This window comes from Martes martes, assembly GCF_963455335.1.
Source record: "Martes martes genome assembly, chromosome: 14".
In the NCBI taxonomy this organism is placed as follows: domain Eukaryota; kingdom Metazoa; phylum Chordata; class Mammalia; order Carnivora; family Mustelidae; genus Martes; species Martes martes.
The window spans coordinates 77,329,465-77,356,911 of record NC_137902.1 but is presented as its reverse complement, the minus strand read 5'-3'; the positions used below and the strand labels follow the sequence as shown (position 1 = coordinate 77,356,911).

At 39.3% G+C, this 27,447-nt stretch overlaps 1 protein-coding gene across 1 annotated transcript in view; it reads left to right on the top strand.

Annotated features, from left to right (window-relative positions):
• Window positions 1-27,447, top strand: part of RYR2 (ryanodine receptor 2) — a gene marked incomplete at its 5' end in the record, with an annotated part of 631,749 nt that overhangs the window by 284,191 nt on the left and 320,111 nt on the right. The window contains 3 exons of the mRNA XM_080822946.1: window positions 2,576-2,759; window positions 5,134-5,269; window positions 20,623-20,718. Coding sequence (XP_080679072.1) covers window positions 2,576-2,759; window positions 5,134-5,269; window positions 20,623-20,718 — 416 coding nt within the window. The remainder of the gene's footprint in view (window positions 1-2,575; window positions 2,760-5,133; window positions 5,270-20,622; window positions 20,719-27,447) is intronic.

Here is a 27,447-nt window from a genome sequence, read left to right as displayed (position 1 = left end):
GGCAGAGTTGTGTGTGTGTGTGTGTGTTTGCATTTGTGTTGTGAGAAGGGCTCTGTTTTTCTCAACTGCAAGAAAAACATACGAAACCTTCTTTTCCTTTAGGTATATTAATGAATGTATTCTCAAAGTAATTATATTAGGGAGGAATCTGTATTCAGCAGTAATATTTTTTGATCCTCAAAGTACAAAATGTAGAGATGAAATTCATGACTTTAACTTTTGCTCTGATATAGTATGAGTTTACTACCTTTGGTTACCTCAATTATTTTTTTCTCTTCATTTTTTTGTTCTTGATAAATTAAGATGATGAATGTCTTCATAAGAAACAGATGTTGTAAAACTTAAATAACAATTTTAGGAGTCTTGGATAGTATTTGTCTGACAGAGGCTTCTAGAAAGTAATTTAATGGTTACATTGCAGATAGCAGATATATTCAACTTAATAACCTAAAAACTGACATTATTTCTTTTTACACTTAAAAATTTAGATATTAAATTTGATGGGGTACCTGGGTGACTCAGTCAGTTGAGTTTCCAGCTGTTTGTTTTGGCTTGGGTCATGATCTCGGGTTGTGGGATTGAGGTTCCTTTCCAGCTCACACTGAGTAGGGAGTCTGCTTGTTCATCTCCCCTCCCCCACCATCCCCCTGCCACACACATGGGTTCTTGGCCCACGCACTTGCTCTCTCTCTCTCAAATAAAAAAATCTTTTAAAAAATGTAGATACTATATATGAATAACTTTGAATTTCATTCACTTTAGTGTGAGAGTTGAGTTTGACTTCTTTATAAATATATTTATGGTTCAACTTAAGTGTAATAGGATAAAATGTTTAAAACAGAAGTATATCATTGTATATAAATTTTCATTGTAGAAGAGGAGAAATAGTTTTCTTCTGAAAAGTCATTTATTTTACTTTTTGGGCATAGAAAGACTTATAGAGATGATAAAACTAGGCAATAGATAAGTTCCATGTAATGGATTGTAATGAAACTGCTGACAAAAACTTTAGAAGAGTTGTACAGTTTTCCTATTTCTACTCTTTAAAAAGCTGAAATCAACTATTTCAAAATTATTTGTAATCTTTATGTAATTGATGATGCAGTTTAAATATTTGTGAGCATTGTAAATTCAAAGATAAGCTAATTTTCATTTATGAGGCCCTTATTGTTTTTAAAATGTAAATTCTAAAACAGATAATTAGCCAGAGACATTTCTTTGGAATAAAATATTGCCATATAATTTTGCTGTTGCAGAGAAAAGGAAAGGAAGTATAATATTTTATGCATTAAATTTTGTCATACCTAATATGAGTATCACTTTATCAACTATTGTAGATGCTTTCTCCAATTATTTTATGGTGTCTGTTGTATTTTTTTTTTTAACAAACTTCTTATTTGAAATGATTTTGAAGATTTTATTGATATATTTGGCAGAGAGAAAGAGCATAAGTAGGTGGGGTGGCAGGCAGACAGAGAGGGAGAAGCAGGCTCCCCATTGAGCAGAGAGCCCGATGTGGGGCTCGATCCCAGGACCCTGGGATCATGACCTGAGCCGAAGGCAGATGCTTCACCAACTGAGCCACCCAGGCATCCCTTATCTTGAAAGGATTTTTATTTACAGATACCATATTTTAAAGTTCTTTCCAGATACATTCAAAACTGTGAATTTCAAAACTCAGAATCTCAGAAAGCTTATCAACTTAACACATTGACATGCCAGTAATATGTTTTTCTTTGAAGAAAATGCAACACGATATTTCTTTTTTTTTTTTTTATTTTTTAAGATTTTATTTATTCGCCAGAGAGAGAGAGAGAGAGAGAGAGTACACACAAGCAGTCAGAGAGGCAGGCAGAGGCAGCGAGAGAAGCAGGCTCCCTGCAGAGCAAGGAACCCGATGCGGGACTCGATTCCAGGACCCTGGGATCATGACCTGAGCCGAAGGCAGTGGCTTAACCAACTGAGCCACCCAGGCGTCCCGCAACACGATATTTCTTAATCCAGTTTTAAATACTTTTTTGTCAGATAAGAGAAAAGCATTTTTATATACTATTTTCTGATTGAGAAAATTCTAAAAATTAACATCACTGGAACGTATTTTTAAACAGGCAGGAATTTTCCTAATGGCGGTGAAGGTCCCTGATCGTTAACAGTTAACAGTTCCTTCTCCGCAAACAAAAAACAGAACAAGTGCAGTCAGAATTCTGAAGCTGGGAAGCTGCATCTTAAACCTTGAAGTGTACGTAGTGATTTTAAAATGCAAATCAACTGGTTTCTAAATAGTGATACCATGGGCTTTGTAGGAATTGGTTCTTGAGGCCCTTTAGGTTTTTGTCTAGGTGAGTTTCTCTTGATGCTGGTGGTTCTAATACAGCTTCATATACACTTGACCAAGTTTAGAATTTTTTATTTGAATATATTCATTACTGCTGTTGGAGGAAAACTAGGACCTTGCTTATGGGTTCCTTTTCCAGAGGTGTAGGGACAGAGAATAAAGCATTACATCTTCTGTGGTCTAAAAAATCAGTAAGATTGCAGATCGCTGATACAGAGAAATGTTTGCTATTTATTTTAGGGGCCTTGATGCACTCAGCAAGAAAGTGAAGGCTTCCGCGGTGGACCTCCCTATAGAATCTGTGAGTCTAAGTCTGCAGGACCTGATTGGTTACTTTCACCCCCCAGACGAGCATTTAGAGCATGAAGACAAGCAGAACAGATTGCGAGCTCTGAAGAACCGGCAGAATCTCTTCCAGGAAGAGGTGAGTTTCTACCGACGTTCGTCTCTTCTATGCTGCTGTCTCAGGAAAACAACCTCTCTGTGGGGAATTTCTCTGACAGGTTTGCATTTTGAGTTGGATGAGCAGGTAAACTGTGGCATAAGGGAACCAGGCCTTGGAGGAATCCTACAATTAGTTTTGTTTCTCTGTCAGAGAGTACTCACTTAAAAAAAAAATGGAACACTTCCCTCCCCTGGCAAAAGACATTTTAGTTTGCTGTCTGCTCAGCTGTCATGCCGATTGTTTATTGCACTGCAGTTTACTTTGTGTTCATTATATAAATGCAATATCTTGAAGTGTCTAAATGAATACGGGCTTTGAAAAACAAGAAGGTTTTTAGACTATTCCAGAAGTTCTTGAGGCTACTTGGACGTGCCTGTGGATCCACAGGAAACTTTGTATGGGTCTGTCCAGGAGAGGGCAGGCCACCTGGGGACGCAAAGCTCAGGGCTCTCTGCTTAGAGCAACTCCACTTACTACTTCTATGTGTGTTCAGTTTTTGTGTGTGATTTTATTTCATGCACATTCCAGTTAAAAAGAGCTCAAGTGCCATATTTCATAGACAGAATAACAGAAGGACTGAGGGATATGTGTACTGATCCTAAAATGAGTGTTGGAATTAGTACCGTATATTCAAGAGTTTCAGTGGGAGGATGTCAGAGGTGAGCTGGTAAATCAGGCCAGCTCAGCAGGTGCTCGAATTCTTCTCAGTGCTCCCTGTATGTGGAATAATAAATGTGGCTGAGTAAAACTATCTCTGTAAAAGCATCTAAGAAAACAGATTAGAGAATATTGCTGAAGATCCATAAGCCTTAACTCTACATTCTTCTACTTTTAAAACCATTTCCTGATTTTCTGTCAAAGGTCTTTGAAATTCACATTAATTTTTGAGGACTTTTACTGTGTATACAAAACTGATGTGTTTAGAGACCATAGTGGTGTGAAAGCACAGGGCAGGTCAGCATGAGCCAGTAACAACATGGAGTAGTTTGGTGGGCCCTTTACGTTTGGTGTGTGCCAAAATGTTAGACTATGCTATGTTCATTTAGTATCCTGAAAAACTAAAATGAAATACTAGGGTGTGAAATTTTGAAGTATTGATTTGGATTTTTTTTTTTTTTAATTTCTCACAGAAGATGGCATAGATGGGGATCTAGAAATGGGCATAGGTTCCTGGTGCCTTTTACAACTCTGTGAGAAATAGGTTCCCTTGATCAATCAACTTAAACTAGCTCTTCCTTTTATATGCTTTGCCTCATTTTGGCAACCTTGATCTAGCAATAATAATAAAAACATAAGTTCAAATGTAGACAGCATCTTACAAAGCTCTGTAATACATTTTTAATGTGCTTTAAAGATCTCTTGTCATGAGCTTTTCTTCATTTATTAGATCTTTCATTTAATATTAAAAATAATGATAATGATTATGATCATAATGATGCCTATCCTAAGAACAAGGTTTCTTAGCTCTTATGCTTTTCTAATAGAGGAAAAGAAGTCATTTTCCTCTACTTCTCTTAGGTTCATTGGTTGGGATCCTGCAGATTAGCATGACCAAAGACAGATATTTAAGAGAAAACAAGATGTATTAACATGTGAATCACACATATCCATGGGAGCACTCAGTGATGAGCAACTCAAAGGAGTGGTTAGAACTCGGGCTTATACAGCGTCTTAACAGAGGGACAGTACATTTGTAGAAAAGGAAAGAGACAAAGAAAAGGAGTTTTGAGCTTCTAGGGGCAGTAAGTTGTGGGAAGGTGAATACCTGGGGGCACTTAGTGGAAGTGAAGGGTGAGTTAGTGAAGTTACGTAGATTCGTCTGTGAAGATTTTGGGCTGATAGATGTTGGGCCTTGTTTCTTATGATTAACATCTTCTGTCCTTCTTGGAGGAGGAAAAAGGGCAGAGAATTTTTCTTGTGTCTGCTTTTTCTCAACTGCCTTCAGCTCCAAATAACCCTTGTGCCAACGTGGCATATCTTGTGGTGGCATTCTCTGAACCTCTTCATTTACTCATGATACAATAATACAGTTGTGACTGATCCATTAATCCACTAGTAAACCTCACAAATCGAAGTAGAAAGCACGTACCTTTGTATTGCTCTCCTCCTTCTATTCGAGAATAGCCCTCGGGATTTAAAAACCACTTGAATTATGTCAAGAACATTTTATTTCACATACAAGTGTTTTTCTTCCTGACATTTAAGTAATAGGACCTCAATTTTCTTGATGATTAACAGTCTTACTTTAAGCCAGACTTTTTTTTTTTTTTTTTTTTTAATGAATCAACCTAGCATTTTTTTGGTCTGTGAACAGAATCACAGTTTCTTATGGTAATTTGTATTAACCTTCCAGGGAATGATCAACCTCGTGCTCGAGTGTATAGACAGGCTGCACGTGTACAGCAGCGCGGCCCACTTTGCTGATGTCGCCGGGAGAGAAGCCGGCGAGTCCTGGAAGTCGATTCTGAATTCTCTCTATGAGTTGCTAGGTAAGAAGTATGACGGTTTTCAAGGCAGCTGACTCACATCTATTTCAAATGATCACATAGCAGGTAATGTAGTTTCATGATAAGCTTTTTCATCGATGCTTTTGGTGTTTACTGTTGTTGCGCTTAAAGCCAAGTGATGTTTGTTGTACTTACATCCATCTCGGAGTGTGGAATGCGGCCAGAGCAGTAAATTGACCTCTGATTTATGGAGGGGAGTCTTCAAGGGTGTGAGTTTGTGGGTGAGGGACCTCTGTGTGAATATGCATCAAATATTTCCTCTCCGATTCTCAGTTTAGTCCCACAAGACCCCTCTTTCTCCCTCACAAGAATCTTGTCAGGAGCTTTCCCCTTCACCTCCTGTAGTCTTTTTGAGATTTGCATTTGCACCTTCTAGGTGTGCTTGAAGTAAATGAAGAAATGCTTGTGGTGTTTGGTGCTGCATTCCTATTGACTATATGCAAACCTACGTCCTTAGTATTTTTGGCCTGTGCTATTCAACTAGCTTTCACTTGTGTCTTGTTAGGAACTATGAACTTGCAAGCTAGTGAGCTGACCTCCAATGAGGATAAAGAAAAATAGTTTATTTCTCAAAGCAGTGGATGAAGCCAAAATATCAGCATTTGGAGGCCAGTTCTTCAAATCCCACTTTTCGCAGGACAGTATGAAGGGGACGGTTGACATGTAGTGGATTGAGTCACAGGAAAAGAATTGTGAGCTTAGGGAGTACAATTCAGTTACACTGGAAATACGCCTGCCCGCCCTTTTGCTTTGGATGGAGACATCATCATCATCTAAGGCTGCTTGCTACAAATATCCTTGAAAATAAAGCCTGTAAGAAAGGCTTTCAGTGGCCCCTTTACTAGACATGCAAAAACAAGAGACCAATGGAGAATGACCTCTGTCTTCACTCACCCTCACTTACAAAATCCCAGACTCATCTGATACACTGTGACTGCACAACTCTTCCATTTAGAAATTTCTTACCTTTTCCCATCATTCCAGAAGGTGAAGTTTAACTTGCTCCGCCTGGTATGTGAGGTCCTGGTGAACTCTTCCAGCCTGATCTTTGCCACTCTTTCCCTTTTCTCTAGCTGTACCCATTTCTGAGTGCCCTGTCCATGCTTCGGTAACATTTTCCTACTCCCCTCTTTTCCAAAATTCCTGTATATGCTTCGAGGCTCAGTTCATGCATGACTTTTTTGAAGTTAATGTTTTTTCTAACTCTATAGCATGATTGAACAGTTCCTCCTCCTCCTCCTCCTCCTCCTCTCTCTCTCTCTCTCTGCTTTCTTGGCACTTAGTATTTACTTGTGTTGTAACACTTACCCATTTCTTAGTTACATAGGTGCCTATGATCTCCAGGGCAAGAATGGCACCTTCTCTGATTTTTACGTCTCTGTCCTTTAACTCCATGTCTAGCACATGGCAGATACTCAGTAAAGGTTGACTAATAAAATAAATTGAGTTCTGATAGAGTAGGAAAGTATATCCCTAAGTAGAGAAAAGAAGTCTTGAGGCATGTGTGTGTGTGTGTGAAGAATGAAAGGTATCAAAATATTTGGAAATTCTCTATAATTGAATTGAAACTCATTAAAACTTAATAATACTATTTAGCAAATAGAACTCCTGTGCCTGCTAGCATTTCTAATATGCTCCCTTTAGGTGGGCTATTTGATCTGCCATTAAAATTAAACACAGGTATTTTGATACTTTTAGAATAAGGGGTGACACTGACTAGCATTTCTTTGAGCATGACTAGGCCACAGAGGCTTTCTAGGAATCTGGATTTGTTATTTTACCTATGAAATCATTAGGACAAGGATTTTATGATGCCACATTCTAGAGGCTGCATGTCTTTTCCAGTGAAGAAATTACAGTGGTGAGTTTCTGTATTTGGTAGAGGCTGGTGTATGGATGTGTTTCAACACCACAATTTAACATCTTCACTTGTTATGACATGGGATTCTTTCTGTGACATTCTAGTTGCTCAGGTCAAGAGGTGCTTCATCTGTGTGTGTTTGAGGGTAGGAAGGATTATGTGCAGACAGTGTTCTTTTGGAAACATCTAGACAATGCACATCTTACTGACAATTTCATATCAGCTCTTTCCATAGTCTGTTACATTTTTCATTTCAACAGGTCCATGTGTTCATGTATCCATAAGAATAAAAATGTACAGAGACAACTCTAATAATTTTTCTAAAATCATAGAAAAAGTTTAATCCAGCAAAGTCAACATCTCAGTTTTATCATTTTGGGCTATGTTTCCTCAAGCTTATACTCCTTTTCCCTTCGCAGACTTCTTTGGGGATTAAATCTCATTGATTTAGAACCTAATGGAGTAGTAGTAATGAATTCTACAAAATGCTGGAAACGTGGAGAGTGGGAGCACCACTCCTCATCAGAATCGGTTTCATGGTTTTATTTTTAATGAGACCATAGATAAAGATACGATTTTTAAATGGTTTATTCAGAGTGTGGAGGGGGAAGAAGCAGTTGTTGCAGGTGGAAAGATGATGGCTCTCTTAGGATATGTCCACTTGCAGATTACAGCCTCAGCTCAAAGTGGCTCACGTGGTGGAGGGCATTTATTGGGTGGTAGAGCTGGACGTCGGCCAGTGGGTGTACTCAACGGCTTCATCATGGCATCCAGAAGCCACTTCTTTATATTTGTTCTGCCTTCCACAAAGGTCAGTTTCCTCCAATACTCACTTCCCTTGTGTGGCCTCCGTGGGCTGCCCTCAGCTCCCACTGCTGCAGATTCCCTCTCTGACAGGCAAAACATGAAAGAGGCTGCTCCTGGAAATTACCTCTTAGGGAAGAGCATGCCGTTTCTTAAAACCCCTAGCAAATCACCTCTTTCATCTCATTAGCCCAGACTGTATCTGTTGTCTTTCCTGAGCTCATCATTCTTGCAAGGAAGGGTAGGAATTTCACTAACACTGGCTCTGACTGATCAAGGACTCACTCCTGGAACTGGGGCCAAGGCCTTGGATTGCTTGGCTGCCATACAGAGGTGAACATTGCAGAAAATTCTGGGGAAGATGCGGAAGTGTCCGGCTCAAATGTTAGCTTAGATACTTGACTCATCCAAAAGGTTTTATCGACTAAATTCTAATCCGAGTGCTTTTGTCTGCCACGTAGCACCATGTGTAAACAGAGTTGGCACTCAATAAATATTGTTTGAATTATTCAATAAGTGTATTAGAGATTCCCAGGGAGGTTAGATTTTCCTATAATAGCTTAGACGTGGTCATTGCATCACTGTATTACACGCCAGTGCACCTGCTACTTCCCCACCATTGTGTCTTATTCTTGGAAAAAAAAAAAAAAAGGCTTAATCTTTAATCCATAGGCAACAGTCTCTGAGAAAATGACCCTTCTTTAAGCCACAAGGTCTCATAATTAAAGCTCTCCTACTTGTATGACCTTGAACAGATGACTAAACTTACAGTTTGTTTCTTCACCTGCAACACTGAATCTAGAGTGCCTGCTCCGGAGGTTTATCATGCAATCCCCCAAGGGGATGTGACGTACTGAGAACACCAGGCGCGTAGTGAGTGATACCTGTTGTTCTACATATCACCTTTGCATGGCTATAATACTCCCTTTATGATGATGTTGATGGCTTAAATATAGTAAGGTATGTCAAATGCTTAACATAGTGTCTTATCGCTCTCCTTCTCGTTATTCCCTTTGCTCCCCCTACCCCCGGCCTTAGGATGCTTTTATTACCATCCTCATCCTCATTAGCATAGTAAAACTTCCTTCTTTGACTTCTGTTTCTGTTCTTACAATTTTTGCCTTCTAAATATGCCTTAGAGGGGGCCTGGCTGGCTCAGTCGGTTAAGTGTCTGCCATCAGCTCAGGTTGTGATCCTGGGGTCCTGAGATCGAGTCCCACATCGGGCTCCCTGCTCAGTGGGGAACCTGTTCCTCCCTCTCCCTCTGCCCCTCCCCACATTTGTGTGCTCACACACTCTCTTTCTCTCTCTCAAATAAATAAATAAAATCATTTAAAAAGTAAATACATACACCTTAGAAAAGAAACTTCACTTGGAACTGTTGGCTATAGCAAGGGAAGTTCTGGATTTTGAAAATATAAAGAAGTAGCATCGTGCTTATTGTAGATACATGGTGGCTCTTGGTTTCCTCATCAGAAAAAGGAGGAAATAAAGTTCTCTTCATAGTCCCCTCCAGGCTGAACGTTTTATATTCCATTGTTCCATGAATTCCCTGAACACACCTGTGTCTTACACCCGTACCCTCCACATCTAGTGCATAGCTGGTATTTGGTGAATACTTGAGAATCACATTGATAAGTGGATGCTGTAAGATTTCTGGTTAATCTGACTCTGTGCCTTCTCTCCACCAATCTTTATTGGAGACATTGGGGAACCCTCAGAAATTCATCATAAATTTCCACTGACTCTCAGGTACTTGGTATGCACCCTTCCTGTTGTAGTGTTTGGAATACTCAAGCCCCATGTCTGGTCTCTGTCTCCCTTCTCACCTGTGACCTCACTCACTTTGTCTCTAGTCTCTGAGCTTTGGGTGCCTTCCATCCTGTAATCTTCTTCCAGAATGTCTGGAATTAGTCAATATAAGAGGTTTGATAGACAGTACATACATAACTATCTTAAAGATCAATAAGTAGATATACAGAACATATTTCTTAAATATGTGTATCTTCCTTAATTATTTACATCTTGTTTGATTAAGCAAGGATTTGAGGGAGATATTACTTAAAATTGACACAAATAAAATTCCCTAATACTCACATCTGAAAAGAGGGTAACAGTATAGTAAGCATATATATCAATAAGATAATACATACTGATTTCAGACACATGCCTATTTTGTGGCTTTTAAACTAATTTTTTCATGCAGCAGGAGACTTAAGTTCTGAATGTACTTTCCAAACACACACACACACACACACACACACACACTCTTAACTTTAACTTTTATATTTCCACATTGCTACTCCTGAGAGTTTTTGTTAATCCCCCACACATACCTCTTTGTCTCTGTCTCTCTCGCTTTCTCTTAATATCTCTCTTCAGGAAGCTTCTTTTTCCATTTTGTTCGTTATTTCCCAAGTGTCTTGAATCTCTATTCCTCTTACCGTCTTCTCAAAGGGCGTCCTCTGTAACAGAAACTGCGCCATGTTGGGAGAACGTGGACTTGGAGTCCAGTCAATCTGGATTTAAATAGGAATCCAATCTGTTCAAAAGATTGAGGGCTTGCTGTCCAAGATGCCCTGATCTGGGCAGTGAGGGTCAGCTGTGACCAGGATATAGTCCCTGCTGCCATGGAATTAATGGTTCAGTAAGAGACACACAGTGCATATAACAAAGCCAGCCATGATGTTGTGCAGTTACTGACTTTACTGCCTTGACCATCTTGATGCAAGTTATTGTTAAATGATGTTAGTAAGTGATTAATATGAGATTGATAAATTTGACTACACAAAAATTAAAATATTTATGATAAATGATATTAAAAATAAAAGGTGGGAATTTTGTAAAATATGCCATCTATATCAAAGACAAAGGCTCAGTTTCTCTAATATATGGAGTTTTCATAAATCCATAAGAAAAGGAATTATTACCTGATGGAAAAATGGACAAAAGATGGCGACAGTAGTTTCCAGAAAAAACAAATAAAATAATAAATGATTCTCAACATGACCAATAACTGTAAATTAAGGTGATGAGTAAGGATCATTTTTCATTTATTAGCTTAGCAGAGATAAAAAATTTGATAACACCTATTATTGGGGAAAAACTTGGGTAATATGTTTTTGTTGGGAGTGTAAGCTGGTAGAATTTAAAACAAACTTTGGTTGGCAGTACACATCACACTTGAAATGTGTTTCCTTTTACTCTAGAAATCCTACTTTAAGATATGTATTCTAGAGATACATTTGCACAAGTGTGGGAAGGATGTCCACTGCAAAATTGTTTATAGATTACGTAAAATTGAAAACTATTTTTCTATCAACAGGGGATTGGTTACAAAAGTAATAGTGTAGTACTGTGTTATCATTGAAAATTGAGATAAATGCATCATTGGAGAAATTGTATAAGACAGGCCAGATTGCTGTCTTTTTCTAGCATGGCCGTCTAGGATGTGGTATTAAGTGGAAAAAAGAAAAAAAAAAAGCAAGAGGAGCATTGTATGCCCATGGAGATTCCAGTTGCGTTGTATTAGAATTATGCATTAGAATGCAATTATTAGAAAAGATACATTCTTATACACCCTGGATATTTCTGGAAGGATGCACAGAAAACTGCTAGGTGGCTACTTTTTGGGGGACAGATCTTTTACTTTTTTGTGTGTTCTATTATGCATTCTTACTGTGTTTACACACGTTACTTCTATAATTGAAAAAGTCATTAACATAAATGTGTAATGTTACACAACTGAGGATGGAAGGGAAAGTTAGTACATGAATTCCAGTTGAGTGAAGAAGTAGAATGTTTATAATTCAGTGCATGCATGTAAAGAGGATCTCTTTCAATATATACATGGTAGGTTCACTAGTGGTCGTTTGAGGTAAATAGAATGATGAGAGATTTTGTGGCTTAAATATTTCTTTGGCTACTCTTGATTTTCTCTATTTGTCGTAGTGAACACTGATTTCATGATTAGAAAAAAAATGAATATATTCTTAGGTTGATTTAAGAATCATTTGCTGCCAGTAATTTTTATTAAAGTCGGTTTGATTATAAGTAACCATCTCTACACGAGGATATATTTCAGTCTGTCTACAAAAGTATCAGATCTGCAGTAATATTTGGAGTTCATAACACATTTATACCCCACAGTCCTTCCTTACCCAGCTATCGGAAGTTGGGTTCAAGTTTCGTTCACTCCAAATTTATTAAGCCTCCTTCCCATGCTTCCAACCAGGTAGACAGTTGACCCTGTCTTGGCTTCCTGCGTGGAAATACGCCTTCTTTTTTCTTCAGTAGGTGTATTTAGCATGGAGAGAGCAGGTGGGAATGATAATCTATAACAATTTTAAAATTCGACACGGATATATTTAGTATGTGTTTTAGGTGGAGAATGATAAAAGTAGATTTATGAGCCTGCCATGTGGAGGAATCTCAGAGATGCCAGCATTCTTAGTTTGAAAGCATTGCTGTGGCTTCCTTCCGTGTGTCTTTTGTGAAATCCACACAATTAATCTGTTAGGAGGCTTGCGAGGCAGGATGGTTTTCTAAAGATGTCTGAGAAATGGCCCTTTGGCAAACTCTGTTTATGAATACTCATGAAGATTCAAAGGATAGAACAAACAGCAAAAACCTTGGCCCTCTCAGGAAGGTGGAAGTTACCTTTTATTGAATACGTTAACACTTGGATAGGGAACCGTAATGAAGGATTTGGGCACATCCAGGACATTCTCCTGGGGTCCTAAGGAGGCAGATCTTCCGAAATGCTGTAAAACACTGGGGGAGGTAGCCAGGAGATGTAAGAGGAGGGCATTGCTTCAAACTTGCTCATACCTGGGGCGCCTGGGTGGCTCAGTGGGTTAAAGCTGCTGCCTTCGGCTCAGGTCATGATCCCAGTGTACTGGGATCGAGTCCCACATCGGGCTCTCTGCTCAGCAGGGAGCCTGCTTCCTCCCTTCTCTCTCTGCCTGCCTCTCTGCCTACTTGTAATCTGCCTGTCAAGTAAATAAATAAAGTCTTTAAAAAAAAAAAAAAACTTGCTTATACCAGGGATTTCTTTGGCATCTGCACATACCGATGTTTCTATATTATCCTCCAGGAAATCCTGCAAGACATTTTATAAACAAAACACATTTTTTCTTTTTAACCTGGTAATAATCACTTGTCTACGTAATGACTGTGACAGTCACTAATCCTTTTTTAATGGAAATGCACTTTGTAACCTATTTTGTGAGATATCTTCTTAATCTGTTGATAGACATGGCCAGGATCCCACCCCTGGTAATCTCTTCTAGGTCAGGGGTTCCAGCAGGAAGAGACTGATGGCAGTGGGGGGAGGGGTTGGAGCAGCACAGACTGGACCTGAGTATGAACTCTGGAATTAGAATTGCCTGGCTTTCAAGTCTTGGCTCCCCTGTGAGCCCCACAAACAGGAACACACTGCTGTCTCTACTTACCTTCCCCTGCACGAGCCAGCTGATTGCCTCCTGATGATGGTAGAGAGGGAGGGGAGAAGATAGCAGAGTTTTTACTTGGTTGTATGGCTGCCTCTTCTCTGGCTCTAGCCAGAAGGTTAAAGCTCTCATCTCTGGTGGTGGTGAATTGGAGGGACTGGCAAGGAGTTGACTTTTTCCGGTTCGCATGTTAGAGGTCTTTAGCTGAGTTCCTGCTCATGGGACAGGATACCTGCAGCTTGGTTCTGGATGGCTGTTGGTAGCTCCTTGCTTGGCCATGTACAGCTAGTAGTCGACCTCCAGCCTCATTTTCCTGAAGTCAACCTGCTGCTCCTGATGGCTTTACTGGGTGGACTCAGGACAAGTCCACAGAGATGCTCTCCCCCAGGATCCATGAGAAATGCTCATGCATTCTTGGCCCAACGCAGTCATGTAGACCAGCATGCAAAGCAGTTTTTCATTGCTTCTCTTACTCTGTCCACTTCCTGGGCAGGGTCATCAAACCTGAGTTCACAAAATTCCTGAATAGCAGGGATCCTTCCTCATGTTTCCCAAGAAGTTTCCATGGCACAGCCCTCTTAAATTTTTCAACAACATTCTGGAGTTTTGCTTGTTTATTTTTGGTGTTTTGGGTTTTCAGGATTTAGGAACAACAGCTTGTTAATCTGAAAATTTAAAAAAAAAATCTTTGGATTCTAGTTCTTTGGTCCCTCATTTATCTGTGCTGGAATGATTAGTATTCCCAGACTTCGCATGTAAGCTCCAAAGGAGAGAAGCTCATTTGATTTTCTGCTGTATCTCTTAGACCTGGAGTAGTGCCAGATGCAAAGCAGGTAATTCGTATTTGATAAATAAATCTTAAAAGTGAGAGTTTTCTTGGAAGATCTTATATCTTAATCTATTTGTAGATTCCTGATTCTTTGAGTATATTGAAAAGTTATGAGTCTTGGAGCTTAAAGACACCAAAGCATGAGGACATAGGGATGTTACAATACAAATAAGAAAATGCAGGATGGAGTATTTTTTACAATCACCATTTTTAAAAAAGATTTGTTTATTTATTTGACAGAGAGAGACACAGCGAGAGAGGGAACACAAGCAGGGGGAGTGGGAGAGGGAGAAGCACACTTCCCACTGAGCAGGGAGCCCGATGCGGGGCTCAATCCCCGGACCCCGGGATCATGACCCAAGCTGAAGGCAGACGCGTAACGACTGAGCCACCCAGGCGCCCCTACAATCATCATTTTTCAATTGACCACCAATATTAATTGCATTTCATCTTCTGATGGGATAAAAGTTCAGAAATTTAATTAGTTAGTCAACATTAAAAAAATGGTTCTGTGAACTACCACTTCCCTTTTTAGAGCTCAGTCTGAATTGTTTTCATCGTATTTAAATTTTACTGTACTTAACGATGAATATTCTTATTCTGTAAGAGACTGGATGCTACTTATCCATTCACTATATTAAGAAATAACATACCTTCCAAATTTCAGGCAATGTACAGAGGTGTAATAAGACAGTGTCAAATAGAAAAGAACTTATAATATGCTAGAAGAAGACCCTCAAACCATTGTATTATATTCACATGTTATTCAAGTTCATACTCACAAGGGCCAGCTCTGGTGCCTGATGCATTTACATTCATTTTTTATTTTTTATTTTTTTATTTTATTTTATTTTTTTTAAAGATTTTATTTATTTATTTGACAGACAGAGATCACAAGTAGGCATAGAGGCAGGCAGAGAGAGAGGGAGGAGGAAGCAGGCTTTATGCCGAGCAGAGAGCCCGATGTGGGGCTCGATCCCAGGACCCTAGGATCATGACCTGAGCCGAAGGCAGAGGCTTTAACCCACTGAGCCACCCAGGCGCCCCTACGTTCATTTTTTAAAAGATTTTTATTTTAAGCACTCTGTATACCCAGCATGGGGCTTGAACCCACAAACCTGAGATTGAGTCACACATTCCACCCACTGAGTCAGATATTTATATTATTTTGTAAATAAAATAAATTTATTTATTTCTTAAATAAGTGAGGAAAAATATAGATGTATGGAAGAACAAAGGTCTTCACCATCTTTAAGACCCATTAGCCAGCAATGGAAGAGGACTGGAAGAGGTTTAGTGCGCTTGTCCTGCATGAGGAAGGACGTTTGTCTTGAGTTTTTGCACCTTCGTCTTGAAGCATCATGAGATTAAATTAAATTAAATTAAAGTTGCCATTGTGGTTTGGCACTCTTGAGACATCCAGCAGCAACTGTCCATACCAATGATATAGTTTCACCTTTTTTTCTTGAAAAGAAGGTAACTTTGTATTGTTGATATAACTATATATATAACTTTGTATTATTGATTTTAAAATTAATGCTTCATTATAAAAATTCGGTAGTTACTACAAAAAGGTGGAAACCATGTTCAAAATGTAACCACCCATGGTAATGTAGGACCTCTTAAAAATATTTCTTTGATTCCAGGTAACATTATACACACATGAAACACTTCACACACCCACGTGCACACACCTGCTGAAGCATTGTGGGTTCACACCTGTGCAAACCCTGCACCACTATGGTATCAGTTAGGGCCTCCTCTCTTGAAGGCTTATTAGTTAGCTCGGTCCAAACGCCAATGCCAGGGATTGAGACAGGCTCATGGCTTCTCTTTGATGTCTGTACATTCTGGGGGATTATTTGGAGACAGTGTTTCCCATTTCATGCTTCTTCAATAACTTCTGTCTGTCTAAGGTTACATAATAACTTGGCCACAGAACTTAACTTCCTTACAGGTGAATACAAACTGCCATTCTTATTCAGCATTTGTGATTTTTTTTTATAATAGAAGTTATTATGGCTTCAGGGGTCTTTGTGAAGGAGCACACCACAGAGCATGATCCCCCCTCCACCAGCTTTATTTATCTTTCTTCCTATTTTAAAATAAGACCATGTCCTGTATTGAACTGGGAAGGCAGTCCCACCCTTATCAATGTTTTTAGGATCTGTACTTCTGTCCCAGGGACTTATCAGGATATAGTTCACAGAGGCAGTTCTCATTCTCCAAGGAGTATTCTGAAAAAACATGGTTTTTCCATGCTATGCATATACTTACATTGTGTGTGTGTGTGTGTGTGTGTGTGTGTGTGTGTGTGTGTGTATTTACTTCACAAAAATGGGATTGTATAATCAATATTCCTTTATAGCATTTTTTTGAATGGTCTTCTGTATTGTGGGCTTATCTTCTTGGCAGTAAATGATGGTTTTAGTGGATGTACACTATCCTACTGAAGGAATGTGCCATTGACTTAGCCCATAGTCAGGCTGTGTCCAGGATTTTGCTATTATCAACTGTATTCTGATGAACTTCCCTGTAATTCTCTGTGTAGGTTTCAATTACTTTAGAAACTCACTTGACTGATTTCTTCTTAACTAAGTTGCTGAATTGTAATGTTTTGCACACTCCATTTATCTGTAAAGGATGCTATAAAGGAATATTGACGCTATGTACCTGCACACACATACATATACACACACATGGATAAGGTTCAGAAGGCATTCTTCTTTATGGAGCTTAATTTTTCTTTCATTAGAAGAATATATTTTGTCGTAGTCTATTGAGATTATCACATTTTGTCTGTGACTTAACAGATTTCCTACTACCTTTCTGTCTCATTGGAGGAATGGACCCCTACTTGAGTTAATGTTGCTAATGTATTGTTAAATATAATTTCTAAATACCATCCTTGTATAAGATTTTTGGATCGATAGTCATAAGGAAGAGTTCCCTCTAGTTTTCTCATATACATACTTTGTTAGGTATTGATGTCAGTGTTATACTGTCTTATGTAAAATAATTAAGGAGATTTCCTTAGTTTCTTTACTTTGAAATAGTTTAGAAATAACTTACTTCTTGAGTATAGAAAAAAGTTTTTGGTCTTTACTCAGTATTAATCATGGTTGATCTTACTTTTTAGATTTTTCCCTTTAGATTTTTTTCCTTTCGGTTAGTTTTGGTGAAAAAAATGTGTGTGTGTGTGTGTGTGTATACACACACACACACATATACACATATATATACACATCTATATATATTTATATATAATGTATTTATATATAAAGAAACCATTCTTTTTCCTACATGTTTAAAAATTCTAGTGCTGAGACCTCTAAAGTGTCTGTATTTATAATTCCTGTTTATTCTTAATTTTGTCTTTTTCCTTCATGATTAGAGAGTTGTTATTTAACGTATGTTTAAAAAAATTCTTGACTTTATTGATCAATCCTACCATTTAAATTTATTACATAGATCATTTTCTTATCTCTAATATTTTCCTTTTTTGTTATTTCTTTCTTTCTCCTATTTTACTTATATGTGTTTGATGTTATTTCTTAAATCTTTAAAGGATGTTAGGGTAGCACTTTTCATCTGGTGAAAGAAAGTGTTTAATTTTCCTCTGAGTACAGTTTGACTATCTACCACTGATTGTATTAGGTAACATTTCTATATTTGCTATTTACTAGTCAGTCTACAATTGTGGTATTGATTCCCTACTGACTCAAAAATTATTAGTGAGTGAGTTTAAATTATTAAGTGCTTGGACTTTTAGTTTCTACTTTTCTTACTAATTTCTAGTTTCATTACATTGTTGTCAGTGGGCTAGGCCAACACGGGGTATACCATTTCTGTGTGCAGTAAATTTAATGAAGTCTTCTTTTTTGTTGCTTATTATGTGACTTTCTTAAATGTTTCATGGTTTATTGAAAGGGTCCATTCTTACATTGTTTGTTTCTTCAAGAAGCACCTTATCTCTAACATCTGACCTCTAGAAAACATTTAATCTCTTTAATTTTAAAAATCAGAGGTAAAATTAAAAGAGTGAGTTAAGGGCGCCTGGGTGGCCCAGTGGGTTAAACATCTGCCTTCACCTCAGGTCATGATCCCAGGGTCCTGGGATCGAGCTCCACATCTGGCTCCCTGCTCAGCAGGAGTCTGCTTGTCCCTCTCCCTACCACCCTGCTCATGCTTTCTCTCACTCTCTCTCTCTTTCAAATAAATAAAATCTTAAAAAATAAGAGTGAGTTAAACTTTAAGCAAATGAGACTCTAAAGATTCAAAGGTTTTATACTCTCTCTCAATGGCTGTTGTTGTAAATCATGAACAGATATTCTTATGGATTAAAATTAGAAATCCCATGGAGCACATAGGAACTCCTTATTCTACTGTACTTCATCCTTGACACTTGTCACTTTGTGTGTGTGTGTGTGTCTAGCTGGTTGCTGATTCTTACTGGGGCTCTGGTCCCAGGGAGTCTAAGTAATCAAGTGCATCGTTGTTTAATCATCAGGCAGACTAAATAAAGTCTATAAGATTAATTGCACTCTGCTACTGTAGGGACTCCTCTGTCTTATTCTTACCAAGGAGATAAATAGGCAGTGCCCTCGAACTTCAGTTCCTTCAAACTGCTTCCTAGCACTACCAGATTTTAGATAGTGATTGTTTTCTTATGGCAACATCTTTTTCCCATTAAATATCCTACTGTGTCGACATCGCACCAACCCTTTGTAAACAGTCATACTGTTTCGGAACAATCTCATGGGCATTAAGAGTAGAATTTTCATAAAATATTGACAAAATTTACTTTGAAAGAATCGCATGATTGTGAGACATTAGAAGTTTTAAGTGGATTCTATAAATTGGATTGAAGGAGATTGTAAAGGTTGTGTAGGAATTTCATATAAGATGGTTTCTTTCATCAAAGACCAATCAAAAATACTAGGTGAAACAAAGTTAGACAGGTGACTTGACTACAGGAGTTCTGAGTCCTTCAAGTGCATTGTGAACTTTAAAGAGAAGTAGAGATACAGGAGGAAAGTAAAACATTTTCAAACTTATTAGTCATCTGCCTTCCCACCCTTTTTTCCAGGTAACAATTAATTATATCTCTCCGTGTGCCTGTTACAGTTACTAACTATATCTCTTAGTATTTTGTGCTATATTTTCAGGAAAACTGATGTGCTCTTAACTTTTTCATTATAGACATGAGAAAGTTGAGCTCTAGGGAAATTAAATCATTTAGTCTCATGGCTAATTAAAAGCAATGAGTATCAGAACCCAAGCGAGGAGACTCCCAGGACACTGGTTTTTCCATTATCCTTCATCATTTCCTCCCAATATGAAATATTACTTTCTCAAAATATATTCCTTCTAATGAGCAGTATGTTAATTGATATTAACAAATATCAATTCTTTAAAAAGAAAAATATGAGTACTACCTCACACCAGTCAGAATGGTTAAGATTAAGAACTCAGAAAATGACAGATGTTTTCAAGGATGTGGAGAAAGGGGAACCCTCCTACACTGTTGGTGGGAATGCAAGCTGGTGCAGCCACTCTGGAAAACAATATGGAGGTTCCTTAAAAAGTTGAAAATAGAGCTACCTATGACACAACAATGCACTACTGGGTATTTACCCTAAAGTTACAAAAGTAGTGATCTGAAGGGACATGTGCACCCAAATGTTTATAGCAGCAATGTCCACAGTAGCCAAACTATGGAAAGAGTCCAGATGTGCATTGACAGATGAATGGATGAAGATGATATCACACACGCGCGCGCGCACACACACACACACACACACACACACACACAGGAATACTACTCAGCCATCAAAAAGAAGGAAATCTTGCCATTTGCAATGATGAAGATGGAACTAGAGGGTGTTCTGCTAAGTGAAATAAGTCAGTCAGAGAAAGACAAATATCAGGTGATTTCATTCATATGTGGAACTTAAGAAACAGCAGAGGATCATAGGGGAGGAGAGGAAAAAATAAAACAAGACAAAACCATAGAGGGAGACAAATTGTAAGAGACTCTTAATCATGGGAAAAAAAACTGAGGGTTGTTGGAGGGGAGGTGGCTGAGGGATGGGGTAACTGGGTGATAGGCATTAAGGAGGGCACATGATGTAATGAGCACTGGGTGTTATATAAGACCCCTGAATCAATGAGCTCTACCTTTGAAACTAATAATACATTATATGTTAATAGACTTTAAATAAAATCTCAATTTTGTATATGTAGATGTGTCTGTGTATTTGTATAGATCCGAGAGGTAAAGTCAGAGTATTTTGTTCTTCTTCCAGCATTTTAGGGCTTACTATCAGCTTATCTTGCATTTTAAACTGGAGAATCATATAACTGTGATGTCTGCTTTTTTCTTCTGCAGCGGCTCTAATTAGAGGAAATCGTAAAAACTGTGCTCAATTTTCTGGTTCCCTTGACTGGTTGATCAGCCGATTGGAAAGACTGGAAGCTTCTTCTGGTATGTTTTCTGGTTATTTCCTTGTCCTTATACATTAACTCTTGTTTTCTTCTACTTTACATCCCTTAAGGTATAAAAACAAATTTTGAGCACCAGTGCCATTTAAATGTTTTCCTTTGAATAAGTTGAAATTTTTACTTATTGTTAAACTCATTGGTATTTTAGTATTTCTGAAAAGCAATTTTACAGTTCATTTACATTAAAAAAAAAATGAAGTCCCTTAGTCTACCATGGAGCCAGAATCTCCATTGTTTTTCAGATCAGTTACTCCAAATGTATTATGTAAACAAAAACCCTGGTTTGGTACGTCTACTTTTAACTTGTGTTCAAAAGATTATTTGGACAATTGGGGCACCTGGGTGGCTCAGTGGGTTAAAGCCTCTGCCTTCGGCTCGGGTCATGATCCCAGGGTCCTGGGATCGAGCCCCACATCGGGCTCTCTGCTCAGCAGGGAGCCTGCTTCCTCCTCTCTCTCTGCCTGCTACTCTGCCTACTTGTGATTTCTCTCTGTCAAATAAATAAATAAAAATCTTTAAAAAAAAAAAAGATTATTTGGACAATAATAGCCAAAAATCGGATTTGTTTCCAGATCATACAGCACACTATGTTAAAGTGATTGAGTACATATTAATATTATGAGTCTGTATGATAGTCAAATAGTTACAGGCAATGAACCTGATCTCTCTCGCTCTCTAACATGTGTGTTATTCTTATTTTGGTGTTGTGGAAACTTAAAACTGATAATCTGAGCTTGTCTAGCAACATAGATTATATCAGTGACCCTTAAGATTTTATTTATTTATTTGAGAGAGAGAGCATAAGCAGGAAGAGGAGCAGAGGGAGAAGGAGAAGCAGACTCCCCGCTGAGCAGGGAGCCTGATGCGGGGCCCTCAGTCCCAGGACCCTGAGATCATGACCTGAGCTGAAGGCAGACGCTTAACCGACGGAGCCACCCAGGCTCTCTGATTCAAATCTTATGGTTGTGTAGAAAGCCAGTTCTGGTTATAGCCAGGAGACTGTGCATCTGATCCTTAGGAGAAACATAAAATCAGAATCGTGGTGATGTTGCAGACTTTGTAATGAAAACCTTTCGTGATCGTCGTCGGATCTGTACCTGTTTGACCCTACCATCACGCTGTAACGTAATCATCCATCCGCCTCTGTTGCTCCCTTCAGAGAACATTATAATGACTGGTGTTTTTAATAATGATCTGGGTCATCAGGGTGATAAGTTATGTTTGAGCTGATGCACTTATGACAGGGAAACCTAGTGTAATTTCCAAAGGTAATCACTCAGTGTTTGAAATAATATATTAACGATTAAAGGTTACTAATTGAATATTTAGCGACGTCCCTTGTCAAAAATTACTCATTTTTGAACAATGCCGGAAAAGTCCTGAGTGCAGCCATACTCCTTCCTTTCCCAGCGAAGCATTAAGTTATAACTGGAAAGCAAAAGAGAATAGGGAATGGAGAATTTATGTTTGGAGGGCGTTTTTGAAAAATATATCTTACCAGCAATGTCAAAAGTGAAAAAAAAAAAAAAGTCCCTCCAAGCAAAATCCAAATGAAATAGAACATTCTTTTCTGAATGAAAAAAGTGATCAGGGTTGCTTTGTTGTCTGGAGTTGCTATGCTTTTCAGAATTCTCTTCTGAAAGCCTGTGTGTGGGATAGATGGCAAATTGTGTTTTTAAAAATGGTTCTTTTGAGATGAAAAAAAAAAAAAAACTTGAACTGTCTCACATTGGAGAAGAAAACTATCCTGCTTTGTGACATAGTTGATTGGTTTTATAAGCATTTCCCACAGTAACTTGTGTAACATCCATGCCTGGCCCTGGGTGTTAAAGTTTGAAGGAGACTGGGAGTGATGGGGCGAAGGGTGCTCCTGGGTTTCAGAGACCAGTGCGGTCTGGTGGTCTTATTCCCGTGATGGTGGCTCTCTGAATTATGCAGTGGTTTTTTGGTTCTTTTCCTGTGTTTTTGATACGCAATAGGAAGTTGATATTCACAGCCAGTGTTTAATTCTCGCATCTGTTTCTCATCTTCGTTTTATATTCGTGGTCTGCTTGACACTTCTGCCTCGGTGGTCGGTGAACTTGTGCTGGCCTGAGGGGCCTCCGTTTCTCGGATTGGTTCGATGGCAGGAGGGCCAAAGCCAGGCTCAGTCTTGTCATCCAGTCTTTTTAAGGAGCAAGGAGAAAGAGAGCCCCAAGCTGAGAGTCACAGGTGCCATAGTGCTGCTCACTCCGTTTCTGCCAACATGGCGGGGATGCTCGTCAGGGCTCTCTACCTCAGAGAGACGCGTTCCTTGACAGAGACAGTCTCCGTAGGGTCTAATTCACCAGCCTCTTAAGGATTTAGGTGAGGAAGGTATGAAAGATTGAAAGCCCAAGGTTATTGGGCCCCTTTTTAGTCACCTCCCGGTCCCAGGTGGGGTCTCGTGCCCTCCTGACATTATTCCATACTGGCCACAGTGACCAGCAAAGGGCAGGCGGTAGTCCTAGGGCAGAGATGAGAGTTTACCCCTGAAGTGACACCTGCCCCCACCTGTTCTGTGGACGTGCTCCCCATCCAGACTGCAGCCACCTACCTCTAACCTCCTACCAATTCAGGAGAGCCTTTGTTTCCCCGAGGTCCTCTTGGGCACTTCCTGGAATCCATGTTCCCATCCTGTTTCTTTAGGTTTCCCAGGGTTGGGTTGGAGGTTGGAGCATTGGCCCCTTTTGCTGACTTTATTTCTCCCCACACACAGTGAGTGAGGGAAGCGTCCTATAATCGTCTGGCTAGCTGGAGGAAGAGAAGAGGAAGTCTTGTCTCAGAGAAACTGTGTCACCTTGGAAGGGCTCGCTTGAGGAAAACTTACTAAAAACAAAATCACAGACAGTGATTGCTACCTTTGACCTAGACCATGTCTTTTCCTCTCTGAGGATTATGGGCAGAATGGAGACCTGAGCTCTTATGTGCTGCTTTGGACAAATGCCAGTGTCTGGTCTGACTGGGTTTTGCTCATCCCACGCTGGATATTAAATACTTTCATCATCATCTTCGGTGAAATAATTGTGCTGTGTCACTCGCTTTCAGTCATGCTTAAAGTTAAGTGACTGTGACCTCCTTTGGGTACATTATCCTGGCTTGAGGACTTTGTCTCGAACTGAGTTCATTAAAGTCTCTTTGCAGTGTGTATCCCTTATCCCAATTTTGTCAAGCTGACTTGCCTCTTGATCGCATCAAGTCTTTTAAGTACCTAGGCTTTTAATGTGGATTCTATTTACTGGGACCCAGTAGTCAAAAGAAGGAAGTCGATCACTACCCAAGGCAGGACGCACACTCTTCAGGTGCCTTCCCTGCGGGTTGACCTACCATTGGGTTTCCTACCATTGGGTTTCCTACTATTGGGTTTCCTACCATTTCATCATCAAAAATAGGGTGGAGCTCTGCCAAGACTGCCTCATCAGAAAGCTCCGTATTTAATCATCTCGTTTTTTTTTTCTTATCATTTTTTCTTATCATTTTTATTTTATTTTTTCAGTGTTCCAAGATTTATTGTTGGCCCACCACACCCAATGCTCCATGTAATACATGCCCTCCTTCATACCCACCACCAGGCTCACCCAACCCCTCACCCCCTTCCCCTCCAAAACCCTCAGTTTGTTTCTCTGGTTTCTACCTACTTTTATACTGTGTTAAGGAGAAGCAGAACTTAAGATTGATTACAAGTATGGATTCTGAGTTGGACTGGTTAAGTTCTAATTCCAGAATCATCCTTGAGAGCTGCATGATCTTAACCCTTTTGTACCTCCTATTTTACATACGTTTGTAAAACAGGGATTGTAATAATTCCTGCCCCACAAGGATTGTTAGTCAACACTGTGGACGTCTTCATAATGTTAAATGAATACAAATGTCACAGTAAGTGTTTCACCTTTTTCATTTGTAATTAGGAGTTGTTTTAACTACAAGGTCATTTTTATTTTCTTCAAAGAGCAGTGTAGAAATAGACTAGACAGGTGTTCTGTCTTCTACTATAAAGATAGTGAAGACCACTGAGAGCTCAGATGAACTGCGTGCCTTCAGCTCCGGGTGGGGGTGGGGTGGGGACAGTTAGATACTGGCTGCCAGATCTGTGCGTGAATGTGGAGGTGCAGACTTGTACTCTGGGCACAGTACAAAGACCTTTAGTCAAAAACTTAAAAACAAACTTGGGGGTGCCTGGGTGGCTCAGTCGGTTAAGCATTTGACCAGCTCAGGTCATGATTTTAGCGTCTGGGGATCGAGCTCCACATCGGGCTTCCTGATCAGTGGGGAGTCTTTCTGCTCCCTCTCCCCTCTCCCCTCTGACCCTCCCCCAGGCCAGTTCATGCTCGCTCTCTTTCAAATAAATAAATAGAATATTTTAAAAATATTATATAACAAAATATATATAATAAATATATATAAATAAATATATAGTAAAATTATGTCAATTTTTAAAAACATTTAAGTTGTACTTTGCTCTGTATGTAATGTTTCATCTCAGGACCACACACCCTTCTGCACATAATACCCTATCTATCTAAAATTTGTGGGTTTCGGGACACCTGGCTGGCTCAGTAGAGCATGTGACTCTTGATCTTGGGGTTGTGGAAATTATTTTTTAAAGATCTTGATCTTTATACCACATTGGGTGTAAAGATTACTTTAAAAAACTTTTAAAAATTTTGTGTTTTGTTAAACGGTGTGTCGTATAACTTTTCTCCTTCCCTTATTCCACACTTGCCAAGTATCAGAAGTAAATTATTTTATGCACTTTCATTTTTTTTTCCTTTTGTGCTTTTGGAAATGAGGCCTCTGGGCTGTCTTCATACTGCAGAACCCTCTCTGCCCGATTTTATTGAGACACAGTTGACACACATCACTGTATATGCTTGAAGTGTACAGCATAATGGTTTGGCTTACATATATTATGAAATCATTACTCTAACAGATTTAGTTTGCATCCATCATCTCATATATATAAATTTTTTAAGAAAGTAAAAAAACCGGGGCACCTGGATGGCTCAGTCAGTTAAGCATCTGACGACCAGTTCGTTCCAGCTCAGGTTGTGATCTCAGGGTTGGGGGTTTGAGCCCCAGGTCGGGGTCTGCGCTCAGCATGGAGCCTGCTTCAGAGTCTCCTTCTGCCCCTGCTTTACCCTATGCTTGTGCTCTTTTTCTCTCTCAAATAAGTAAAATCTTAAAAAAAAAAAAAAGATAAAACAAAAAAGAACTTCCCTTGTGATGAAAACTCTTAGGACTTACCCTCTTACCAACTTTCCTGTGTGTCATAGAGCAGCGTTAGCTATCCTCATCATACTGTATGTTATAGTCCTGGTACTTAGTGATTTTTTTCCCTTTGCGACGACTCCCTGCCTCCGGAATACATACATCTGATCTCTTTTTCTCTGAGGGTTTTGTTTTTGGGGTTTTGTTTGTTTGCTTGTTTGTTTTTAGCACTTTTGGTTTATATCTTGTCTTTCTGGCTGTTTTTAGTAGTAAGTAATGCTGGTATGAGCCTGGAGGTACAGCTATCTTCTCGAGGTAGTGTTTTGTTTTCTAAAGATTTATTTACTTGAGAGAGAGAGAGCAGGAGGGCGGGCGGAGGGCAGAGGGTAAGAGAGAATCTCAAGCAGACTCCATGCTGAGTGTGGAGCCTGATGCAGGGCTTGATCCCATGACCCTGAGATCATGACCTGAGGTGAAATCAAGTGTCACACACTTAACCAACTGAACCCCCCAGGCACCCCCGTGTTTTTGTTTTCTTTGGTTGTATTCCCAGAAATGGAATTGTTGGATCATATGGTAGTTCCTTTTTTAATTTTGCGGGATCCTCTGTATTGTTTTCCATCGTGGCTATACCAGTTTGCATTCCCACCAACAGGGCACGAGGGTTCCCTTTTCCTTATATCCACAACAGCATCTGTTACCTTATTTTTTTTCTGAGCGTGGCCATTCTGATGGCTGTGCGGCGATGTCTCATTGTGGTTTGGATTTACTTCTCCCTGATGACTAGTGATGTTAACCATCTTTTCACATATCTTTTGGCCATCCATATATCTTCCTCAGGAAAATGTCTACTTGGGTCTTTTGCCCATTTTAATTGGATTATTTTTTTCTGATGAGTTCTTTATATATTTTGGATATTAACCCTTCATCAGATAATTTAATCTGCACCCCCCCCCCCCATTTGGTAGGTTGTCTTTTTACTTTATTGATGGTTTCTCTTGTTGTGCAGAAGCTTTTTAGTTTGGTGTGGTTTAAAGATTTTAATTATTCATGAGAAGGAGAAAGAGAGAGAGAGAGAGAGAGTACACGAGCAGGGGGAAGGCAAAGGAAGTGGGAGAAACAGACTCCCAGATGAGCAGGGAGCCTGATGCGGGGCTCGATCTGAGGACCCGGGGATCATGACCGGAGCCAAAGGCAGACGCTTAACCCACAGAACCACCCGGGTGCCCCTGACACAGTCCCACTTATTTTTTTATTTTGTTGTTTGTGCTTTAGGGTCCTAACTGAAAGATCATTGCCAATTCCTGTATCAAGGAGGTTTTTCCTCTTTCTTCCAGGAATTTCATGGTTTCAGGTCTACATATTTATATCTTGTAATACATTTTGAGTTCATTTTGTGAGTGGTGTAGGATAGGGGTGTGGTCTCATTCTTTTACATCTGACTATCCAGTCTTCCCAGTGCGATTTATTGAAGAGATTGCCTTCT